Raw genomic sequence first — 23,266 nt, forward strand, 5'->3', positions numbered from 1 at the left:
TATGTTGGGATCAAGTTTCGGCATGATCTTGTACGTAACATAATTGCTGACATCTGTTACAAGGCTGGCGTGCCTGCAGTAAAGAAGTTGCCCTTGGGTTTTTGTCAGATGATAATTGAGATCCGCGCCCTGAAGATATTCTTGTTCATAACTGGGAGAATGGCCAGGATGTTTGTATGCAATGTTTTTAAAGCGTGAAGCGTTTTTTATTTTTAGGAAGCGAATCGTATGCTGAAGCATGAAGCGGCGCTTCATAGTTATGTTTTTTTATATGTATTGAAAATAATTTTCATATATAGATAGTTAGATACATGTAAATAATAATAATGAAACCCCAAAATATAAACTTCATTAACTGAGTCAAGTGTCACAGACTCGTCATACATGATATAACAGTCAATTTTCACTTTACAAAATATAGCTTCTAAGTTAACCTTTGATTATATCCACAAATATGCTTCTAATTCTCGTATCTAACTACCCAAAAAGTATATGTTTTCATGTTAAAGTATCTGAACCTTTGATTACAAAATATATATGCCGATAAGGCGACAACTACCTATATGTCAATTGCCCACTACTACTAACCACCAAAATAGGTTCATCTAAACAGTCATCAAGCTCCCAGATCACAACCATCATCAGAAATCCATTCATATCACTTTCTGCTTGCATTTGAGTTTCAGTTCTCTCAAAATCTTCCATTTCTTCCATATAGTCTCCTTCTATATCATCCTCTTCAACTTCTTGCATTTCATCTGCATCCACAAGTCTTATTTCCTTCTCTTTGCTGCTCCCTTTAACTTGTGCAAGTTCCATTGTACTTAGGTTCCTCGGTCTTACAACAAAGATGTATCACAGTCGATATATACAAATATTTAATGGCAAAAAATTGCAATATCTCCAGTTTTGTAAAATAATTACCAAGCTACATTGATGCTATTGATGCTGTCTATTAAAGTCACAAAGTTGTATCGCATAAAGTATATTCTAATGTATAAAACCAAATGATATACATTATTACTATGCATTTTCATACCTCTTTTCCGTTTCTTCTTATTTGCTTCGGCCTCAGTAATTTGAAAACATTCATGCACATTATTACTATGCATTGAGAGGCACCGCATTTGCAAAAAAAAAGTCATATAGCTATACAAGCATCATCTCTGCCTGGCTTCTTGTAGTAGCTATTAATTGTGTTTGGTGTTTTAGTTCTATCAAAAGCATCTTTCATCAACTTCTCTTTACCCCCTAACTCATCTTCACAATCCAAAGCACCTGATTCTTCACACTTTTCTTTATTGTTTTTAAAAATTTTAAGGTAGGAAATAATTAATTGTTTTACTTCTAGAGGAACCTTCTTACATGGACTAGCATCTTTCCTAGTATGTGCAAGATGATTTTTAATTCTATAAACACCACCGGAAAAGTCTATCCCACAATAATTGCATTTCAAAACATGTCTTCACTTACCAGGGTCTGCTGCCTCACAATGCTCCCAAGCTGGATCTTTTGCTGGTGTATTTGAGGTTGAACCACCAAACGAGATTTTGGATTGCTTGCTATTTTTATCCATGATGTATAAGTTTCAAGTTTGGAAGAAAACAGTAAGATAACATTTAAAATTTCAAATAATTAGGTTAAAATTTAACAATACAGCAAGCCAAAAATTAAAAGAATATCAATGCAAAATTAAAGAATTAATGAATTTGATGAGTGATGGCTTACACGACTTCAAAGTTTTGATAGTTTCATCTTTTATAATCTACTCCAGTAGCTTGAAATCATTGATTGGATTGATGGGTTCGATTAATGAATTTAAGATGAAAAGAATAATGAATTTAATACAATAATGAATTTAAGATGAAAAGAATTACTAAAAAGAGAGTGTTGTTAATTTTTTTATAAACCCTATATGAAATTTGGGGGTTAAAAATCTTTAGATACCTCCTATGATTAGAACTTGGGAGAGAAGAAGAAGAAGAGATGAATTGGGGATCTGGATTGGCTTCATTGACTTTATCGTATGGTTCCTATCTAATAAAAAAACAAAAGGAAAAAAAGCGTGAACCGTAAGATTTGAAGCGAATCTACGCTTCAGAAATAAAGCGTCTGCTTCATTGGAATTACGCTTCATAAGCACGTTTTGGAGCGGATTAGTGAAATTTGGAGCGAAGCTTACGCTTTTAAAAACCATGTTTGTATGGATTCTATAGACGTCTCATCCTTCACAGGTTAAGGTATTTGTGCTTTTATTCCGGGCCAGGCAATTTTGAAGGTTGTATTGGCGCAAATGTACTAAATATTTAGATCAATGTGTTATGCATGGTTATGGTTTGGGTATTTTAGCTTTTTCCATATTGGGGGAGCTTAGTGATGATACTTTGTGCTTTTTTAAGAGATTGAGGATTTGTCTTGTTAGTAATGACGTCAGTACTGGTGTAGGTAAATTTTTTTTATAGACTAGATGTTGTTATTCAGAAGGGCGTTGATATTAAAATAATAGATGACTTTTAGTAGTAACATCAGTCATTCTTTTCTATTACAACCATGTCGACTAACCATTTTTGACATCGTTTAACTGGGGGCTCCAAAATACAATCAGGGGCCTCATCGATTTTTTACCCACACCAAAAAATATAGAGAGCTCCCATATTGTGGTGAAATACCATTTTTCCCTTCACTAATACTAATCTTAAAATCATATTGACTCTTAACCCTAGGCCCCTAATTTATTTCCACTTTTAAAAATCAGACTACCCCTCCTCCTCCCTCTTCCACTCTCTTCTCCTCCATTAACGATCTCAAGAAGAATTTTTTTCTTTCAACCGATTCATCGTCGTAATCGTCGATGCAAAAACTTTAATCGACAATTAACCTTTTCTATAAACATGGCATGTACCAAGCAGACTGCTAGAAAATAATTCAGGTCCCTAATCTCGTCGATACAGTTAAAGCTAGGATTTATTCGAGAACCAAGCAGAAATCAAATCAGGCGGAATAGGAGCAAGGTATGGCTCCAATCAGAAAGTATGTGAACTAAAACCCCTAATCTAACCTTTTTTTTTTTGCGTTTAATTTGATATTCTGGTTGGAAAATTAGGTTTTTAACTGCAAAATTGCAGTTACAGTTCTAGGGTATGTGAACGATTTTTCATATGCATGTTGATATAATGAAAAATCGTTAACGTTTAGGCTAATGGAGACAATGACCTGGAACTAGGTTTGCCGTTTTTTGCCCTAAATTAGAGTCGTCAATTTAGTAATTACATTGTTGACGATTCTTGTTATAAAGTAGCGACTCTCTATAATTTAAAAAAAACTACCTTTATGTCCCAAATAATGAAAGGGTCGTCAATTATAATCTCTAAACCATTAACGATTCTTTTGTGACGACCCATTTCGAAACACTAACGACTCTATATGATAAATAACCACTTCTCCAAAAAATTGGAAAGGTCGTCATCTAAAAGCGCAGTAGAGTCGTCATTGTATATTTGAGAATCGTCACGGGCCAATTTGGAGTCGTCATTTGTGTTGAAGGGTCGTTTATGTTTAATATTTTCTTATTGATGACCCTTGAACTGAGAAAATTGATGTATTATTGGTTCCTTTTTTTGTCTTTGGACTATTGTAGCAAGATGAAAGATAAGAATCCCATGGTAACTCCTCATTCCAGACCTCCCCGCCATGGAAAATACTTAAATAGCGGTCCATTACGCGGAAAACGACCGAGTGAGGTAGCCTATTTCTATCCGTGAACCCAGAGATAAAGGTAATGAGTCGTCCGTATTCGTCGGCTTCATCCTCTCATGTTGTTTCTGCTTCCGAAAGAGATGAATAAGAAGGTACGGAATAAGAAAAAATTCCTCTAGGAGGCGAATACGTTATTGATGATGGTAATGGTGGTTCTGGTCGAGGTGATGGTGGCGGTGGTGATGAGGAGGAGATTAAGGAGGAGGAGGATGAAGGTAATGATGATGTTGGTGGTGATGAGGATGAGAATGAGGATGATGGTAATGGTAATGGTGATGGTGGTGTTGATGATAATGACGAGGAAAATGAGGAGCATGAGGAGCAGCCGCAGGCGAAACATGGTGTACATGCGGAGGTTAGAGCCCCAATTGCACCCAGTGCGAGACACATTCCCCCCAATATTTACAGCTGGAACGTCTTCGTGGTGGGAAATCCAGAGGAGAACCTAAAGATGTCTGCAAAGTTCTATTTGGATATAAGAGCACCTGGGCTCGTATAATCTATGAGACAATTGTATCAATCTCAACTTTGCTTTTCATATGATTTGTTGATATTAACTTTCTTATTTATGATTTTGTTGCAGGATAATAGGGAAAAATGAAGAAGATAGATAGAAGGATTTTCCATTGATTAGAAACAGTATTACTTACTGACTTGTGCTGAAATCAATTGAAAATGGAAGACTAAAAGACTTTTGTTTTGGACCGCACATCCATGGGTCGTAGGCCCTGTAACACTCCCCCTTGTGCGGTTCAATAACAAAGCTTTATACATAATGCTTCTTCAAATGTCGTTCTCTCCTTGATGACTTGTGCCGAAATCAATTGCCTTACTAAAACTTTGACAACTAAAACCCAGTGGGTTAAAACCTTGGCACGACACTTCACATGTAGTACTTCACATGTTGTCTCGCATTTTACATATAGTTCGTCACATGCAATAAGATCTTTAAAGATCGACGAGTCTAAGTTAATTGCCTCGTTAAAACTTCGTCAAGAAAACCCCTGAGGGACAAAACCTGAACTAAAAAAAGAGAGTACAACTTTAATTAAACTTAGAACATAGTTGGATGCGTATACGTTGCCTCATTAAAACCTTGACAAGGAAAACCCAGTGGTATAAGACCTTGACGAAGGGGAAAAAGTAAAACGTGACAGATGCAAGTAAAGGTGATTTGTTGCAGATGATCACTTTGCTCCATTGAAGTTGACTAGTTGCTTCACAACTCCTAAGGCAGAAAATCCTCGTGAGAGAGACAATAACGTTAGATGGGAAGTTACATTCCTGGTGTTTGTCGTTGTCTCATTAAAAACCTTGCCGAGCAATAAAACCCTGTGGGAAAAAGTAACCTCGGTGAAGGAAAAGAGTTCAACATACCATTAGATGCTCCCCTGATGTCAGACAATTTCCGTTAGTCTACTGTAGTCAAAGATAGTTTATCACACATTACTTTGGTGACTTGAATGTTTATAAAACCCTGTTGTTGATTCTGGAAGTTACATTTCTTAACAGACTATCGGCATTCATTTGTTTAATTCATATATTTTCAGTAATATCAACGCGATCTTTATGTCTTAAACGTTCAACATACTTGATGCGATTAGTGTTGTCTCGCTAAAAACCTTGTCGAGTAATGATAAGCATGTAAGTGCGACACGTTTATACCCACATTTATACTAGCCAGACCTCGATATTTCACTAATAACTATATTTTTAGAGCTTTTTCATGGAATACAAGTGAAATCCTCTCACCCTGAGAACTAATGGCTTAGAAGCTAAATTGGCGCTTGCAACTTGCGTGTCAAAGGAGTCAGAGCTTGCAAGCCAACAATTCATGGGCCGCACCACTTAAGCGATCCGATGGCCAGGAGGTTGAGCAAAGAAATTATCTCTTTGCCAAGCATGTGAGCTGCACTAGAGAGTAAGTGGGTGACGTGGCCAGTTCTATACCACATCTCTCTCTTTGTGGTCATCGAAACCGCATGAATTGTTCTGTGTAAAGAAAAATAGAAACTTCATTTCTCCTAGCTGCTGCTACTTTCATCTTCAATGGCGAGAGATCGAGACAACAGGGAGAGGGAAGATAGATGAGAAAAAACAACAGAAAGGGGATCTTAGGCATGAACTGAATTGGGGTTTTTGGGCATATCTCCATTGAGAAACAACAACAACAACAACAACAACAACAACAACAACAACAGATGGAGTAGAAGATGGTGTTGAACCGACGAATCTGTGGAGGTTTTTGAAGTTAACCAAAATTGGGGTTCTTTGATTTGGTCTTGGGTTCGAGCTGGTGATGTATTAGGCGATTGTTGAAGTTGCAGAACAGCTGAAAGTAAGTGTTGTTGGTGATATTAAGAGTTCGATTGATTGAATATTGTGAACTGGATTCAGTCAATAATCAGCGAGAAGAGCCAGGAGATATGCAAATTACTTCAAGGTCCTACAACAGCGAGAGTGGATCTGTGTATCTTGGGGTCGATTGAGTTTTGACCTAAAATTGGTGTTGAATGTCGAAGAGCAACTGCTGCTGGTGGTGGATTTGATGTTTAGAAGAGCAAGGAAATGGCTGTTATATATCTTGATCTACAGATGAGAATGAGAACAGATTTGTGGCTTGGCAGTTGAAGTGAATTACTGCCATCGATTTATTGTATGGAGCAGGGTTCGGAGCTGATTCAGTGAAGTTATAGGGTCTGTGTTTGGCATTGCAATGCTTGCAGACATGAATGAAGATAAAAGCTAGCACACCAAGGAATGATACATGAGGTTGATTAGCCTTGGAACAATCTCGTAACAGAACAACAGCAACAATGGGTTCATGAACCGAGTTTTCAGACTACAAAGATCAAGGAGCTGGTGCAGTAGCTTGAATTGTAGTCAATTCACGAGTGCTGCTGTCACGGTTTGTCGACCTGCAGTTGCTGCAAGGATACTTGATTTGCACAGAAGAGGATGATAAGCAGCATCAGTTCAGCTGAAATGTTGGTTGCAGGCAGTGGTGTTTGTGGTTGGTGATTACTGTGACCTCGTTGCTCGGACTATAATTAGTATTGTACTATTCTTGACGATGATGGAAATTCGCAGAGAAGATGATGCATTTTGAGAAGAACTCGAAGGTTCTGTAGCTGTTTGTGAGAAAGAAGAGAATAGAAGGCAGAGGTGATGTTTTTGGTACGCTTAGTGGGTTTGTCTTGTTGGTGGTATTGGTCACAGCTGTGAACACAGGGAGTTGGGTGTTGTGGTCGGACTTGGTCGGAATTTGGAAAGGCCTGAAGTTGGAAGTAAGGGCCTGGACTGGGCTTTGCTATTTTCTGGAGTCTGTTGCAAGAGGAGGAACTGACTGCTTTATAAGCCAGCGATTAGGAGAAGAGAAGATACGCCGTATACAGGGAAGAAAACTAGGGTTAGCTATTTTGCTTTTCTGTGATTCATATGCTTAGTTTAATATTCATCTCTATATCATTTTTTATAGCTTTGAGCAAAACCATGTCTAGCTAAACTCCTCATTAGGGTGAAAGATGAACTTGTAGGTTTGATTTACTTATGTTCTTAAACAATGGTTTCAAAAATAAAAGCTTAACGTAATGTTTGTGTTTCTCAAGATTGGGTTCTTTGTTTAATGAGTTTTCATGTCTTATGCCATGTATATTTCATAGTTGAATTCTTGAACAACATCCATATAGAATCTTGGTGATAAATGATTTATGATAAACCTTTGACTATCTTTGCCTTGTATGGTTACTGCTTAGGATTTCTTCCTTCTAGGTTGAGAATAAACATATCCTCTTGATAATCCTTGTCTATTGTTCTTAATTGAAATATCTTCCGTGTGTTAGTAGCTAGGTTTGCAACTTCACACTAGTAAATCTGAGACCTTATGATAGAACATAAGTAAAAATAGCTTGCAACGGATTTCGAAGCCCTAATATTTCCACATCCTGATTTACAATCTTCATAATTTTGCGCTACTTGACTTGTTAGCTTATTTTCTTGGTACAACAATCTCTGAAAATATTGAATTTGGTTAGATAGTTCTTGATATTGATTAGTAGTTTTCACACTCCTTGAGGGAACGAACCGTGCTTGCTTTTGTGTGCTCTTTTTGACACCGTGTGCTTGCGGATAAACAAAGTCGGGTCTCCGACTCATCAAGTTTTTGGCGCCGCTGCCAGGGAGTGGTTGCAAAACCCTCTCTAATTGATATTTAGACTTTCTAGTCAGTAGTTTAGGATTTAATTTTCTTTAGTTATTGCTTTGTTTTTAGCTTTTCTCTTAGATTTTTGTTATTGCTGTTTGCTGATTTGGTTCGACTCTTATAGGTACCATTCTTAGTTTGTTTGGACTGCGGCATAGGAATTGGTAACGATCTCAAAGAGAGTAAGTGCTTGATTTACTTGCAAATCTTTTGCAAGGTAAGTGCGATTCAACACTTTGCTTGTTGTTGTGTATGCGAGATTTAGGTAAGTGCGATTCAACTCTTTGCTTGTGGTTGTGTATGCGAGATTTTCCGATTGGTTGGGATAGAAATAAATTTGCTCCATTATTTATGGCTGGATCCGATGATGAGGGTGATAACCCTCCAGTTAAGAGTTTGAGAGACTATATGTATCCAAATAGAGTCTTTCAACCTTCATGCATTGTTTTGCCTGCTACTACATGCATTGGATCCGATGATGAGGGTGATAACCCTCCAGTTAAGAGTTTGAGAGACTATATGTATCCAAATAGAGTCTTTCAACCTTCATGCATTGTTTTGCCTGCAAATAGAGTCTTACAACAACTTATGAGATTAGGACAAATACCCTTCAACAACAACTTATGAGATTAGGACAAATACCCTTCAACAACAACTTATGAGATTAGGACAAATACCCTTCAGGCTCTTCCCAACTTTTATGGTAGGAGAATGAAAATCCTTACTATCACATTAGAGACTTTGAAGAATTGTGTGGTACGGTTAAAATTAAAAATTTGTCTGATGAATACCTTAAACTTAGGTTGTTACCTTTGTCATTAAAGGATAAGGCAATATCTTGGTTAGATGCTTTGGCTCCTTCGTCGGTTAGGACTTGGGAATACATGACAAAACTGTTTTTGAACAAATTTTTCCCTTGGTATAAGACTTCTGCCATCCGTCAGAAACTGAATAGTTTTGCGCAACAACAGGGAGAATCTCTTTGTGACTACTTAGAGAGATTCCATGATCTTTTGCTGCAGTGTCCACACCATGGATTTGATACTCCTAGGCTTACGTTGATTCTTTACGAAGGATTAGATCATAAAACTATGACCACGGTTGAATCACTTTGTGCTGGTAATTTTCAGGATAAAAGTGTTGAAGAGGGTTATGGGTTCTTGCAAGAGGTAGCTGAAAAAACCCAAGAGTGGGATGCTAAGGAACCAGTAAGGTCAATTGCTAATAGCAAAGGAGCGCACAGAGTTGATATTCAATTTGACTCTGACGCTAAAATATCTTCTTTGACAAGAAGGCTTGAATCGCTAGAACATAGTTCTAAAGCTAAGACTTTTGTCGAGTCTTCAGACCAGACCTTTTATGACGATGGTAGTGAGCAAGTCAATGCTCTCTATCAAGATAATCGTCGTAAATGTGACCCTTATTCCAATACTTACAACCCAGGGTGGGCAAGACACCCTGACTTTTCATGGTCTAGAGGTCAGTATGAAGGTCAGTCTAATAATGTTAGTGGTTACACACAGAAACCTTCCATTCCTAATGATTCTTCTAACCAAAGAATGCCTAGTATGGAAGAAAGTCTAAGTTTGTTTATGCAGGCTACTCAAAAGTCAATAACAAACTTAGAGCAGACCACTGCAAGGTCCATAGCAAATATAGAACGACAAGTAGGTCAGCTTGCTAGTCAAATGAATGATAGAGACAAGGGACAATTCCCAAGTCAAACAATGCCTAACCCTAAGGGTCCATTTGAGGTCAGCACATCTGGTGCTAAATCCTCCGATCAAGTCCAAGCCGTTACTTCCTTAAGAAGTGGACGGGTCATTGATAATCATGTTAGTAATCCTAAGGAAAATGAGCATGCTGGGAACACTCCCATTGTGACGCAGGTTACACCTTCGGCACAAAAAGAAACCAATGAATCTGAAAAAGATAAATATGAAAATACTTATGTTCCTCGTGTTCCATTTCCTCAACGATTACTACCCGTAAGAAAGGAGCTAGTTCTAGTGACATCTTAGAAGTTTTTAAACAGGTTAAGATTAACATTCCTCTTCTAGATGCCATTAAACAAATTCCTATGTATGCTAAGTTCTTGAAAGATATGTGCACTGTGAAACGTAATTTGGATATTCAAAAGAGAGCTTTCCTTGCTGAACAGGTAAGCTCTATCATTACGCAAAAAACGCTACCTAAATACAAAGATCCTGGTTGTCCTACTATTGCTTGCACTATAGGAGAACACAAGATTGAACATGCTTTGTTAGATTTAGGCGCTAGTGTGAATCTTTTGCCATATTCTATGTATGAACAATTAGGACTTGGTAACTTGAAACCCACTAATGTTACACTCCAATTGGCTGATAGGTCCATTAAAATTCCTAGAGGAGTGGTAGAAGACATTCTTGTGCAGATTGATAGCTTCATTTATCCTGTGGATTTCATAATTCTAGATACTCAACCTGTGGCAGACCCTAGTGGTCAGATTCCTATTATTTTAGGACGACCTTTCTTGGCAACCGCGAATGTGATCATAAACTGTAGGAATGGTATTATGGAACTGACTTTTGGTAGTTGGAAAATGGAAGTGAATGTTTTTACTGTTGCACGTTCTCCTCTTGATTTTAATGACCATGAAACTGTTTGTATGATTGATGAAATTATTCATGATACCTTCTTGCAGAATCATTTAGAAGATCCATTAGAAGCATGTTTAACTCATTTTGGGCAAGGTATGAATGATGATAGTGTTATTTGCCCACTAATGTTATTTTGGGCAAGGTATGAATGATGATAGTTTAACTCATTTAGAAGATCCATTAGAAGCATGTTTAACTCATTGTTAGACTCCACCCCACTGCTGGACACTAGTAAATGGATGCCTAGAATTGAACCTCTTGTACTGTCCGAGTCTCGTCTAGTCCCATCAGTCGAGAAAGCTCCAACTTTGACCCTTAAGCCATTGACCGACACTCTAAAATATGTTTACTTAGGCTCTGAAAACACTTTACCTGTTATTATTGCTTCTAATCTCACACTAGAACAAGAAAGTAAGTTGGTAGATGTCCTTAGAGAACATAAAACGGCTGTAGGTTGGTCCATTGCAGATTTGAAAGGTATTAGTCCTAGCGATTGTATGCATCATATCTACTTAGAAGAGAACTCCAAAACATCTAGAAAGATGCAACGTAGGCTAAATCCTAACATGAAAGAGGTAGTAAGAGAGGAAGTTCTGAAACTGTTGGATGCATGTATCATTTACCCGATATCCGACAGTACTTGGGTCAGCCTTGTTCAAGTTGTACCCAAGAAATCAGGAATTACCGTAGTCAAGAATGATGGTAATGAATTGATTCCCACTCGGCAGACCACCGGATGGCGTGTATGCATTGACTATAGGAGATTGAACAAGGTCACGAGGAAAGATCATTTTCCTCCGCCATTCATCGACCAAATGCTTGAGAGGTTAGCCGACCATAGTTACTATTGTTTCTTAGATGGTTACTCCGGTTATAACCAAATCCCTATTGCCCCTGAAGACCAAGATAAGACCACTTTTACCTGTCCATTTGGGACATTTGCATATAGACGCATGCCATTTGGGTTGTGTGATGCACCCGCCACTTTTCAGCGTTGTATGTTAATCATATTTTCTGACATGGTAGAAAGGTTTATTGAAGTTTTCATGGATGATTTTTCTGTATTTGGTTCTTCTTTCGATGAATGCCTCCATCATCTCACTCTTGTCCCAGTGAGGTGCAAGGAGAAAAATCTTGTGTTGAATTGGGAGAAATGTAACTTCATGGTTCAGTCTGGAATTGTGTTAGGTCACATTGTTTCTTCCAAGGGTATAAAAGTAGGCAAGGCTAAGGTTGTTTTAATTTCTAAGTTGAAACCTCCACGTACAGTTACGGAAGTTAGATCATTCCTAGGTCATGCAGGTTTTTACTGTCGTTTTATTAAAGATTTTAGTAAGATCTCACGTCCTTTATGCAGTCTTCTTGGTAAGGACGTTGCTTTTGTCTTTGATGAAACTTGTATTGCAGCTTTTGAGAAGCTGAAATTGTTGCTAACTTCTCCCCCTATTATACAACCGCCTGATTGAAATCTTCCATTTGAGATTATGTGTGATGCTTCTAATTTTGCAGTTGGAGTTGTTTTAGGACAGCACAAGGATAAAGCACAACATGTTATTTACTATGCTAGTAAGACATTGAATGATGCACAATTGAATTACACCACTACTGAAAAAAGAACTTTTATCGATTGTGTTTGCCTTAGAAAAGTTCAGGCCTTATCTCTTAGGGTCTAAAATTATTATATTCTCTGATCATGCCGCATTAAAGTACCTTCTTTCCAAGAAGGATGCTAAACCTAGGTTGATTAGATGGATATTATTGCTGCAGGAGTTTAATTTTCATATTCAGGACAAGAAGGGTTCCGAAAACGTAGTGGCAGATCACCTTTCTAGGATCATTTCAGAGTCTTCTAATGATGCTTTGCCTTTGCATGAATCGTTTCCAGATGAACAATTGTTTGTTGTCTCACAGTTATCTTGGTTTGCTGATATTATTAATTATCTTGTTATTGGTCAAATTCCTGAGCATTGGTCGAAACAAGATAGAACTACATTTTTAGCTGAGGTTAAACATTTCTTTTGGGATGACCCATATTTGTTCAAATATTGTCCTGATCAGATCATTCGCAGATGTGTGCCTAATGATGAAATTATGAGTGTTATCATTTTTTGCCATTCTTATGCTTGTGATGGCCATTTTAGCTCTAAGAAAACTGCTGCCAAAATTCTGCAATGTGGATTTTATTGGCCTACTTTGTTTCATGATACTCATGAATTTTTTCGAAGTTGTGACATGTGCCAAAAGCTGGGAAGGATTACTAGGCGCAACATGATGCCGCTGAACTCCATATTGATAGTGGAAATATTCGATGTATGGGGAATAGACTTTATGGGACCTTTCCCTTCTTCGTACGGTAATGTATACATCTTGTTAGCGGTTGATTATGTGTCTAAATGGGTTGAGGCCATAGCTACCAAAACGAATGATCGCAATGTTGTGATCAAGTTCGTTAGAGAATACATATTTTCTTGATTTGGTACCCCTAGAGTCTTTATTAGTGATGGAGGGTCACATTTTTGCAATAGTTCTTTCAAGACTCTTTTAAGTAAGTACTCCATTACTCATAAACTCTCTACCCATATCACCCCCAGACTTGTGGTCAAGTCGAAGTTTCTAACCGACAGATTAAGCAAATATTAGAGAAAACGGTGTATCCAAATCGTAAAGATTGGTCTGCATGATTATTGGATGCACTTTGGGCTTACCGAACTGCTTATAAGACACCCATTGGTATCTCTCCGTATCGACTTGTCTATGGTAAGGCATGTCATTTACCGGTTGAGTTAGAACATAAGGCCTATTGGGCCATTAAGACCTTTAATGTTGAGTTGTCTACAGCTGGGAATCACCGTAAGCTTCAACTCAATGAGTTAGAAGAGATTAGGAATGATGCATATGAGAATGCAAAGCTTTACAAAGAGAAAACTAAAGTGTTTCATGATAAGTCGATTAGTCGTAAGTCATCTGAACCTGGGCAGAAAGTTCTCTTGTATAATTCTAGGTTGCATTTATTTCCTGGCAAGTTGAGATCTCGTTGGACAGGTCCTATGCTAAAGAAGTTTTCCCTCGTGGGGCTGTCGAGCTTGAGAATATAGAATCTGGCAATGTGTTTAAGGTTAATGGACAACGAGTGAAACCATTTTTAGAGCGTATCAATACCGAGGTGGAAATTGTCCTCCTCGATGATCCGGTTTATCAAGACTAAAACTATTTGAATCATTGTTGTTGTATATTAGTAGATTATTGTTCCTTTTTACGTTTTGTTTTCTTTTTGCAGGGAAACAAATGCGAATTGCTTCGTGGTAGTCAACCCACCAGATTTGTTCCCATTTTCTTTATCTTTTGTTTTAATTTGTTTGTTGTAGATTGTTCCCATCAACTTTACATTGGATGACTCAATTACATTGAGGACAATGTAATGTTTAAGTGTGGGGGAGTGGATAACACTCAGATTTTTTTTTGGTAGGTTTTCACTTTCCTTTTGATTTCTCAAAAAAAAAAAAAAAAAAAAAAATACACAACATGACCAGCTGTTTAGCGGGTCATTCTGATCTCCAGTCTTGCTGTTTAGCAGACTTTTCTAAGCCACTGTTTATTAGCCGTCTTGCTGTTTAGCAGACTTTTCCAAGCCACTGTTTAGTGGCCGTCTTGTTGTTTAGCAGACATTCTTACACCACTGTATAGTGGTTCGCCTTGCTGTTTAGCGCGTTTCTCTCAACTACTGTTTAGTGGTTCCGTCTAGATGTTTAGCAGACGTCTCTCCGTATCCAGCTGTGTAGCGGATATAATTTTTCTTGTTTTGCTCGGGACTAGCAAAATGTAAGTGTGGGGAAATCTGATAAGCACGTAACACTTTTATGCCCACATTTATACTAGATAGACCTCGATATTTCACTAATAACTATATTTTTAGAGCTTTTTCAGGGAATACAAGTGAAATCCTCTCACCCTGAGAACTGATGGCTTAGTAGCTAAATTGGCGCTTGCAACTTGCGTGCCAAAGGAGTCAGAGCTGGCAAGCCAACAATTCATGGGCCGCACCACTTAAGCGATCCGATGGCCAGGAGGTTGAGCAAAGAAATCATCTCTTTGCCAAGAATGTGAGCTGCACTAGAGAGTAAGTGGGTGACGTGGCCAGTTCTATACCACATCTCTCTCTTTGTGGTCATCGAAACCGCATGAATTGTTCTGTGTAAAGAAAAATAGAAACTTCATTTCTCCTAGCTGCTGCTACTTTCATCTTCAATGGCGAGAGATCGAGACAACAGGGAGAGGGAAGATAGATGAGAAAAATCAACAGATAGGGGATCTTAGGCATGAACTGAATTGGGGTTTTTGGGCATATCTCCATTGAGAAACAACAACAGCAACAGATGGAGTAGAAGATGGTGTTGAACCGACAAATCTGTGGAGGTTTTTGAAGTTAACCGAAATTGGGGTTCTTTGATTTGGTCTTGGGTTCGAGCTGGTGATGTATTAGGCGATTGTTGAAGTTGCAGAACAGCTGAAAGTAAGTGTTGCTGGTGATATTCAGAGTTCGATTGATTGAAGATTGTGAGCTGGATTCAGTCAATAATCAGCGGGAAGAGCCAGGAGATATGCAAATTACTTCAAGTTCCTACAACAGCGAGAATGGATCTGTGTATTTTGGGGTCGATTGAGTTTTGACCTAAAATTGGTGTTGAATGTTGAAGAGCAACTGCTGCTGGTGGTGGATTTGATGTTTAGAAGAGCAAGGAAATGGCTGCTATATATCTTGATCTACAGATGAGAATGAGAACAGATTTGTGGCTTGGCAGTTGAAGTGAATTACTGCCATCGATTTATTGTATGGAGCAGGGTTCGGAGCTGATTCAGTGAAGTTATAGGGTCTGTGTTTGGCATTGCAATGCTTGCAGACATGAATGAAGATAAAAGCTAGCACACCAAGGAATGATACCTGAGGTTGATTAGCCTTGGAACAATCTCGTAACAGAACAGCAGCAACAATGAGTTCATGAACCGAGTTTGCAGACTACAGAGATCAAGGAGCTGGTGCAGTGGCTTGAATTGCAGTCGATTCACGAGTGCTGCTGTCAGGGTTTGTCGACCTGCAGTTGCTGCAAGGATACTTGATTTGCACAGAAGAGGATGATAAGCAGCATCAGTTCAGCTGAAACGTTGGTTGCAGGCAGTGGTGTTTGTGGTTGGTGATTACTGTGACCTCGTTGCTCGGACTGAAATTAGTATTGTACTATTCTTGACGATGATGGAAATTCGCAGAGAAGATGACGCATTTTGAGAAGAACTCGAAGGTTCTGTAGCTGTTTGTGAGAAAGAAGAGAATAGAAGGCAGAGGTGATGTTTTTGGTACGCTTAATGGGTTTGTCTTGTTGGTGGTATTGGTCACAGCTGTGAACACAGGGAGTTAGGTGTTGTGGCCGGACTTGGTCGGAATTTGGAAAGGCCTGAAGTTGGAAGTAAGGGCCTGGACTGGGCTTTGCTATTTGCTGGAGTCTGTTGCAAGAGGAGGAACTGACTGCTTTATAAGCCAGCGATTAGGAGAAGAGAAGATACGCCGTATACAGGGAAGAAAACCAGGGTTAGCTATTTTGCTTTTCTGTGATTCATATGCTTAGTTTAATATTCATCTCTATATCATTTTTTATGGCTTTGAGCAAAACCATGCCTAGCTAAACTCCTCATTAGTGTGAAAGATGAACTTGTAGGTTTGATTTACTTATGTTCTTAAACAATGGTTTCAAAAACAAAAGCTTAACGTAATGTTTGTGTTTCTCAAGATTGGGTTGTTTGTTTATTGAGTTTTTCATGTCTTATGCCATGTATATTTCATAGTTGAATTCTTGAACATCATCCATATAGAACCTTGGTGATAAATGATTTATGATAAACCTTTGACTATCTTTGCCTTGTATGGTTAGTGCTTAGGATTTCTACCTTCTAGGTTGAGAACAAACATATCCTCTTGATAATCCTTGTCTATTGTTCTTAATTGAAATATCTTCCGTGTGTTAGTAGCTAGGTTTACAACTTCACACGAGTAAATCTGAGACCTTGTGATAGAACATAAGTAAAAATAGCTTGCAACGGATTCCGAAGCCCTAATATTTCCACATCCCTGATTTACAATCTTTATAATTTTGCTCTATTCGACTTGTTAGCTTATTTTCTTGGTACAACAATCTCTGAAAATATTGAATTTGGTTAGATAGTTCTTGATATTGACTAGTAGTATTCACACTCCTTGAAGGAACGAACCGTGCTTGCTTTTGTGTGCTCTTTTTGACACCGTGCACTTGCGGATAAACAAAGTCGGGTCTCCGACTCATCAAGTAACAAAACCCTTTGGGAAAAACTATTCTCGATAAAAGGGAAAAAGAGTACAACACATCTTCAATTTCGAAATAAAATATGTCGACATCATATCCTTGGATCCTCCCCTGATGTCGGCATCTCCCCCTGATTACTTTCAGAGTTGTTCCTCACAGTTCCTTTAGTCAGGTACTTTTTCGAAACTGAATATCAGTAATAACCTATAGAATAATCTACCATATCTCCCTCTGATTACTTTCGTTGGAGAAGAGGTTATTGTTCTTTTATAATAACAACTTTTGGATTGCACTTTCATTTGCACTCCTTTTAATGTCTTTGTATGGATAATACAAATTTATGTCGATGGTTACTTTTAAGTACATGATTACATTCACTATACCATTCCAATGACGTTGCGTTGCCGCTGAGCTACATCTAGCTAACAAGTTCACTGAGGATGTAAAATTTAATCGAGTTGATTATTATACTAAGTACAACAATGCGTCTATCGTACTTAGATATGGGAATTTCATCTCCCAACACATATTCGTCATCTTCCTTTAGACGAAATGGTCACTTACTTACATTTGAACCTCGACTAATCATGGGAGTGCTATCAGGATGCATGTCTTTGTTAAATTTCCTGACAACTTACACATACGCAAACTGGTGGAATAATATCCCATAAGCTCAGTACTAGGTTGAGCTTTCCCTAAATCTTTCATCTCAAATTCGGATTTTTAAATAGCTTTTAAGGTCTCTTATTACATCAAGAGTACCCATCGTGTCTGTACCGTCGACATAAATAACTACAATTCCAAATTAGGAACTTTCTTGTGATTACGCAAAAAAAAAAAAAACTTATTTGTCTATCCCCTCCAAATCAAATAGCCACTTCGACGGATATACCACTTCCTTCTGATTGCTTCAATCTATAAGTGAACGATCTATCTAATTGTAAACGCACTCTGTGGTTTAGAGTTACTTAATTTGGGCAACAAAAGTATATCAAGTACTTTTGTAAATATCTTCTATTTCTTTATTCTTTCAGAGATACGTAACAGCCACATACATATGCTGCATTTCAAGTCCTTTTGTAATTACCAAGCTAACTAAGTAGCGGAACTCTATAACGTTCATTACAAGAGAACAATTTCAGGGCTTTGTGAGAAACCTCGCGCCACAAGGCAAGTCTTTGTGCTTCAAGACTACTTTATTCTCATTATGCTTTATGAAAAATTAATTATGTGTGTCCAATAGGCTTTATACTTGGTTGGTTAGCACTACCACACCAAATACCCGTATATCTTCCAAAGAACTAAGTTCTACCTGGATTGTGTAGGCCAAGTATGCTATTCATTTGAAATTAATCAAAATAAAACATGGTTCGATCTCATTGTGCTTTACTTCTGGAGAAACTATTTATGTATTATATCTTCACTGTGCACGCATGATCCTTCCATTGACTCATGTGCGTTCTCATAATCCGTCATGATTTCATTGTTCTCTAGAATCATTTAAAACTTCGGAGCGTCCTCCAGTATTGATTCATGGACATAGTCAGAGACAATCAAATGAGATGATTTCATTAATGATACAAATTAGGTTGTGCCTTACTCATCTACTTCCTTTCTAGGTGAGCATTAATCGAACCTGGTGGTCTCTCCATCTTCCTTTATGGAGACACGGCCTTAACTACACTTCCACCAAGTGTAGTTGCAACACCTTAGTCTATGGTGTACCCCATACTGAGGATTTCTAACCTTGCAGGAATATTTGCAGCTGGTATGTGTGATCTTGTCACTGTAGCGACATCAGTGTACATTCTGAAAATTGATTATTCTTTGTCACTTCACATTTACATTTGTGGAGTACAAGAATCAATATGAGATACAGTGGGAAGACACCACGACAATTCATGTCATTCCCATAAAAATACTTTTTCTTATCTCCTCCTAACGACGGGAAGACTGTCTCATTAAAGTGATAACCTGCAAATCTAGCAGTAAGAGATCTCCTGCCAAAGGTTTTTAAAAGCGGATAATTGTTGAGAGTAAACATCCAACAAAAATACTTAATCATTTTCGTGACCCATCATAGTACGATGTGGACTCGTAATGGCACATATATAGTGCAACCAAAAATGCATAAGAACACAAATGTCAGGCTTAAATTCAGTTACCAACTGGTACGCAGAAAAGGTTGACTAATATTGGGTTCTAAAACGAATTAAGTAAAGATGCGTGTAATACTGCATATTCCCAAAGCAATAAAAGGTAGGTTGGTACGCATAAGCTATTCCTTAGATACCATATGTGACCTTTGATGGTAGCCTCTGCGAGACCATTGGGTATAAGATGCTCTATATTGATCCTATTAAACATGCAATATGCATCAAGTCTTTTTGATGTAAATTCTCTAGCATTAACAAGGGTGGTTAGCCTTTGCACTTTGAATTGTGTAATATGTGCTAGGAGTTTTCAAACGCAAATTTCTTGAGAACTATAATTAGTCCGAAATGTCAAAACATTCACCAGATCCATCAGTCACTTTAATGGTCCGCATTCTGCATGAATATTTTTCTAAATTTCACCTTGTTTTCTTTGTAATATGGAAATTTTACCATTTGTATCTTAGGATGGTCTCGATCCTGTTTTACTGAAGACTTTGTAAAAATGAGTGATATGCTTTCTTACCTAAAAGCATAATGGGAAGGGGGGTTGTGCATCTAGTAATTTAGAAAACACTTATTGAGAGATATGCCGTCACTTTGCATTCTGTCAATCTTTTTCCCATTTTCGTTCACTCAAATAAAGTGATATTTGTATGAGTTCTTTCAAAACAATAATTATGTCACAACCAATGTTTCTTTATGGTTATGCCCAGTTTCCAACATTTCATCGTCGGAGTCAATATGGATTCAATAATCCAAATATTATAGTGAATTAAATTGCACTAGATTGACTCATTAGTTTCTCTAAAATATATTTCCTTCCAAATATATTAGAGACTATAAAAGATGCAATCAGTTACATTCTCATCATTTTGATGTTCCACATGATATCCATTTGCATGGGTTACTTGGAAATTTAATAAGGTGTGATTATCTCTTGGTACATTTAGAGATTTTGTGACATATTTGTTCTATCTTGAAAAAATAAATGAGCAGTGCTGCGCTCGATAATATAGGGAATTGGCCAGGCAAAGTTCTTGTTTCCATCAAAGTTGATGTGAAAATAGGTTGTTACTATGATACACATACACATTACATTGTATATACCAACACCTATGGCCAGGTGCATTTCCAACTCTTTTATTATGATGGTAGCTAGAATTACATCTTAGCTGATCCCATGTTCAGTTGATACCTACTTTGGTGTCATTACTGCTGGGAATTTTTTTTGTCTCATGATATATATGTCCCTTTTCACATGATTTATATGAGTCGGTACGTCTAACCCTCATTACTTTGGGGTTCTTTCCATTTTCCATTTTGCTATATTTAGCTTAATTTGAGAAATTTCTTTATCTCAATAGGCCAAGAGAATCTCACTACACATGTCAACCACTTACTTTAGGTTGAATATATTACTAAAGATAATTCTCTTGTTGTCATACTTCAACATCCGGTTCGTTAATAGTATGGCTGAAGTAGAGAAATGAAAATTTTATGACTCATATCATCTTTTGTGAGTTCTTCCACAAAAATTGGAATACATGTGACTTTTTTTGCAACCTATCTTTTGAAAATACCGACTCTTTGATAGTCGAGCCAGTGGTTTACATCCCACGGAACATTTAAAATTTTTGGGGAGAAAATATCAAGTATGCAATAATGGTGCTCAAGTACTTCTAAACCCCATATACACACATTTGAATCGAGTTGGTACAACCAATTGTACAAAAAACATCACTCAACTATATAACTAACATCATATTCAAGATTGAAATTGACCCTTTATATAATATGGACTTATCTAAGACAAAAAAATATTTCAAAAACAAATAAATAATCCCGACAGATGTTTCTTTAGTTACATACCCCGGTTTTGGTTCTCGCCTCACATAGACAGAACCAGAACAACTTTAGCCGCACACGATCCAAAACTAGGCACCAACAGGAATATGAACGCCTTGGACCGAACATGAACGGGTTGGACCGGTTCAATTTGACCGGGGCTGGACCAGTGGGGTTGGACCGGTTCAGATTTTTCCTTACTGACCTAATCTCTTCTTCATCTGCGTATCGCAGAGCGGGTGAGGAGATAATTACAACAGTCGCAGGAAAAAATAAAGAAGAAGTGCAGCACTGTAGATGAGAATGAATCTTACGCCCAGATGTATACAACATGAAATATATATATATATATTATTTTATCAAATGAATACATTGTAGTGAACCCACTACAAATGAGACAGATCTAGTCATGAAATACTAACTGATGTTGGAATTTAAGATGAGAAGAGAAGAGAACTGATAGAGAAGAAGTTGTAGAGCAGCAACAGGGAAGAAAAGAAGGAGAAGAAGATGAGATTTAGAACCAGAGAGAGGTAGAAAATTTGTGGAGGAAAATAGTTTTAGATAACTCAATAATACTTGTCTTCTTACAACCACAAAACAGATCAATATAAAGCAACAAGGCATTCACGTCATGCATGTGAATGATACTAAATGCACACGATAAAATAACTAAGGGAAGCCTAATAGTTTAAGGAATTTATCTAAGGCAACAAGTGAGGTGCATGACAACTGCCTATTGCTCCAAAAGATCCTTGTCCTCAAGGATCAGCTTAGGAAAGTTCTGCAACATGACAGCCTTGTCCTCCCAAGTGGCGTCATCTGCAGTAGAATGAGACCAGTAAAATAAAACTTGAGCAACAGTCTGTCTATTTCTTTTCACCAGTCTGGAACCCAAAATATGGAGTGGAGCTATCTTCATGCAACCTTCACTATTGATGGTTGGCAGAACAGTTTGAGGAGTAACTTGCTGTCCCACCTTAAGCTTCAACTGAGAAACATGAAAAACAGGATGGATCTTGATGATGCTGGTAACTGAAGCTTGTAAGCTACTTTTCCCACCTTCTCTATGACTTGATATGGCCCAAAAAGTTTAGCAGCCAACTTGAGATTCCTTCTCAGCTGAACTGAAGTTTGCATGTAGGGTTGAAGCCTGAGATAAACCCAATCTCCAACTTGAAAACTCTCTCAACTCTGTTTTTATCAGCACGTTGCTTCATCCTGTGCTGTGCTTCTTCTAGAGTGGATTTGAGTAAGATATTCATGGCTTGCCGCTGCTGTAAGTAGTCATCCACCTTGGCATTAATAGCTGGAGGATAAGAGATCAATCCAAACTGTGGTGGAGCATATCCATATAAGGCTTGAAATGGAGTAAGATGTAGACTAGAGTGATAGGTGAAATTAAACCACCATTCTGACAGAGAGAGCCAGCTGACCCATTTGGTTGGCCTGTAACTTGTCATACACCTGAGATAAGCCTCCAAACAAGCATTCACCCTCTCAGTTTGACCATATGTTTGAGGGTGATAAGCTGTGCTGAGATGGAGTGAAGTGCCCAGCTTCTTAAACAGCTCTTGCCAGAAATTTCTTAAGAACACACTGTCTCTGTCAGAAACAATAGTTTGAGGAAGTCCATGTAACTTGTAAATGTTATCAAGAAATATTTTTTAAACAAACTGAGCTGTATAGGGGTGGCTCATAGCAATGAAATGGCAATATTTGGTGAATCTGTCTACTATGACCATGATAAATTCCCTTCCCTCTGATTTAGGCAATCCTGTAATAAAATCTATACTGATGTGCTACCATGCATGCTCAGGGACTGGAAAGGGTTGTAGTAGTCCTCCAGGTAAGGTATTCATCCCCTTGTGTTTTTGACACACATCACATTCTGCCACAAAACTGAAAAATCTCCTTCTTCATGTGAATCCAATAAAAGAATGACTTAGCTCTTTGATAGCTTGCCTGTGTGCCAGAGTGTCCACCAATGGAAGATGAATGAATCCCAGTCATAATGAGTTGTCTGAGATCCCCACAGCTACCCACATAAATTCTTCCTTTATACTTTACTACACCTTGAGAGTAAGAATAATGTGGAACACTGTCAGCTGAAATAATAAGTTTCTGTATAATGCCATGAACATGCTCATCCCCTGTATAGCTAGAAATGACCTCCTTTATCCAGTTTGGCCGCACCTCATAAATAGCCTTGCATTCAGCAGATGATGGATGAGTGACTCTAGAGAGTGCATCAACAGCTCTATTTTCAGAACCCTTCTTATATATCAACTCATAGTCATACCCTAACAATTTTGACAACCATTTTTGTTGCAATATTGA

General features: G+C 37.9%; 1 protein-coding gene and 1 long non-coding RNA gene across 2 annotated transcripts; one reads left to right on the plus strand and one right to left on the minus strand.

Annotated features, from left to right (window-relative positions):
• Positions 1-327: 327 nt before the first annotated feature.
• LOC113357553 lies at positions 328-2,000 on the minus strand. Its single transcript, XR_003363687.1, has 2 exons — positions 1,729-2,000; positions 328-1,562 (listed from the first exon to the last, which is right to left on the minus strand). It is a non-coding gene; the product is annotated as an uncharacterized LOC113357553 (long non-coding RNA).
• Positions 2,001-8,308: 6,308 nt separating this feature from the next.
• Positions 8,309-10,748, plus strand: LOC113360044. Its single transcript, XM_026603596.1, has 3 exons — positions 8,309-8,530; positions 8,665-9,945; positions 9,993-10,748. Exons 1-3 carry the CDS (start codon positions 8,309-8,311, stop codon positions 10,746-10,748), a joined length of 2,259 nt encoding a protein of 752 aa, XP_026459381.1.
• The last annotated feature ends 12,518 nt before the right edge of the window (positions 10,749-23,266 follow it).

Source organism: Papaver somniferum, chromosome 3 (assembly GCF_003573695.1).
Source record: "Papaver somniferum cultivar HN1 chromosome 3, ASM357369v1, whole genome shotgun sequence".
Lineage (NCBI taxonomy): Eukaryota > Viridiplantae > Streptophyta > Magnoliopsida > Ranunculales > Papaveraceae > Papaver > Papaver somniferum.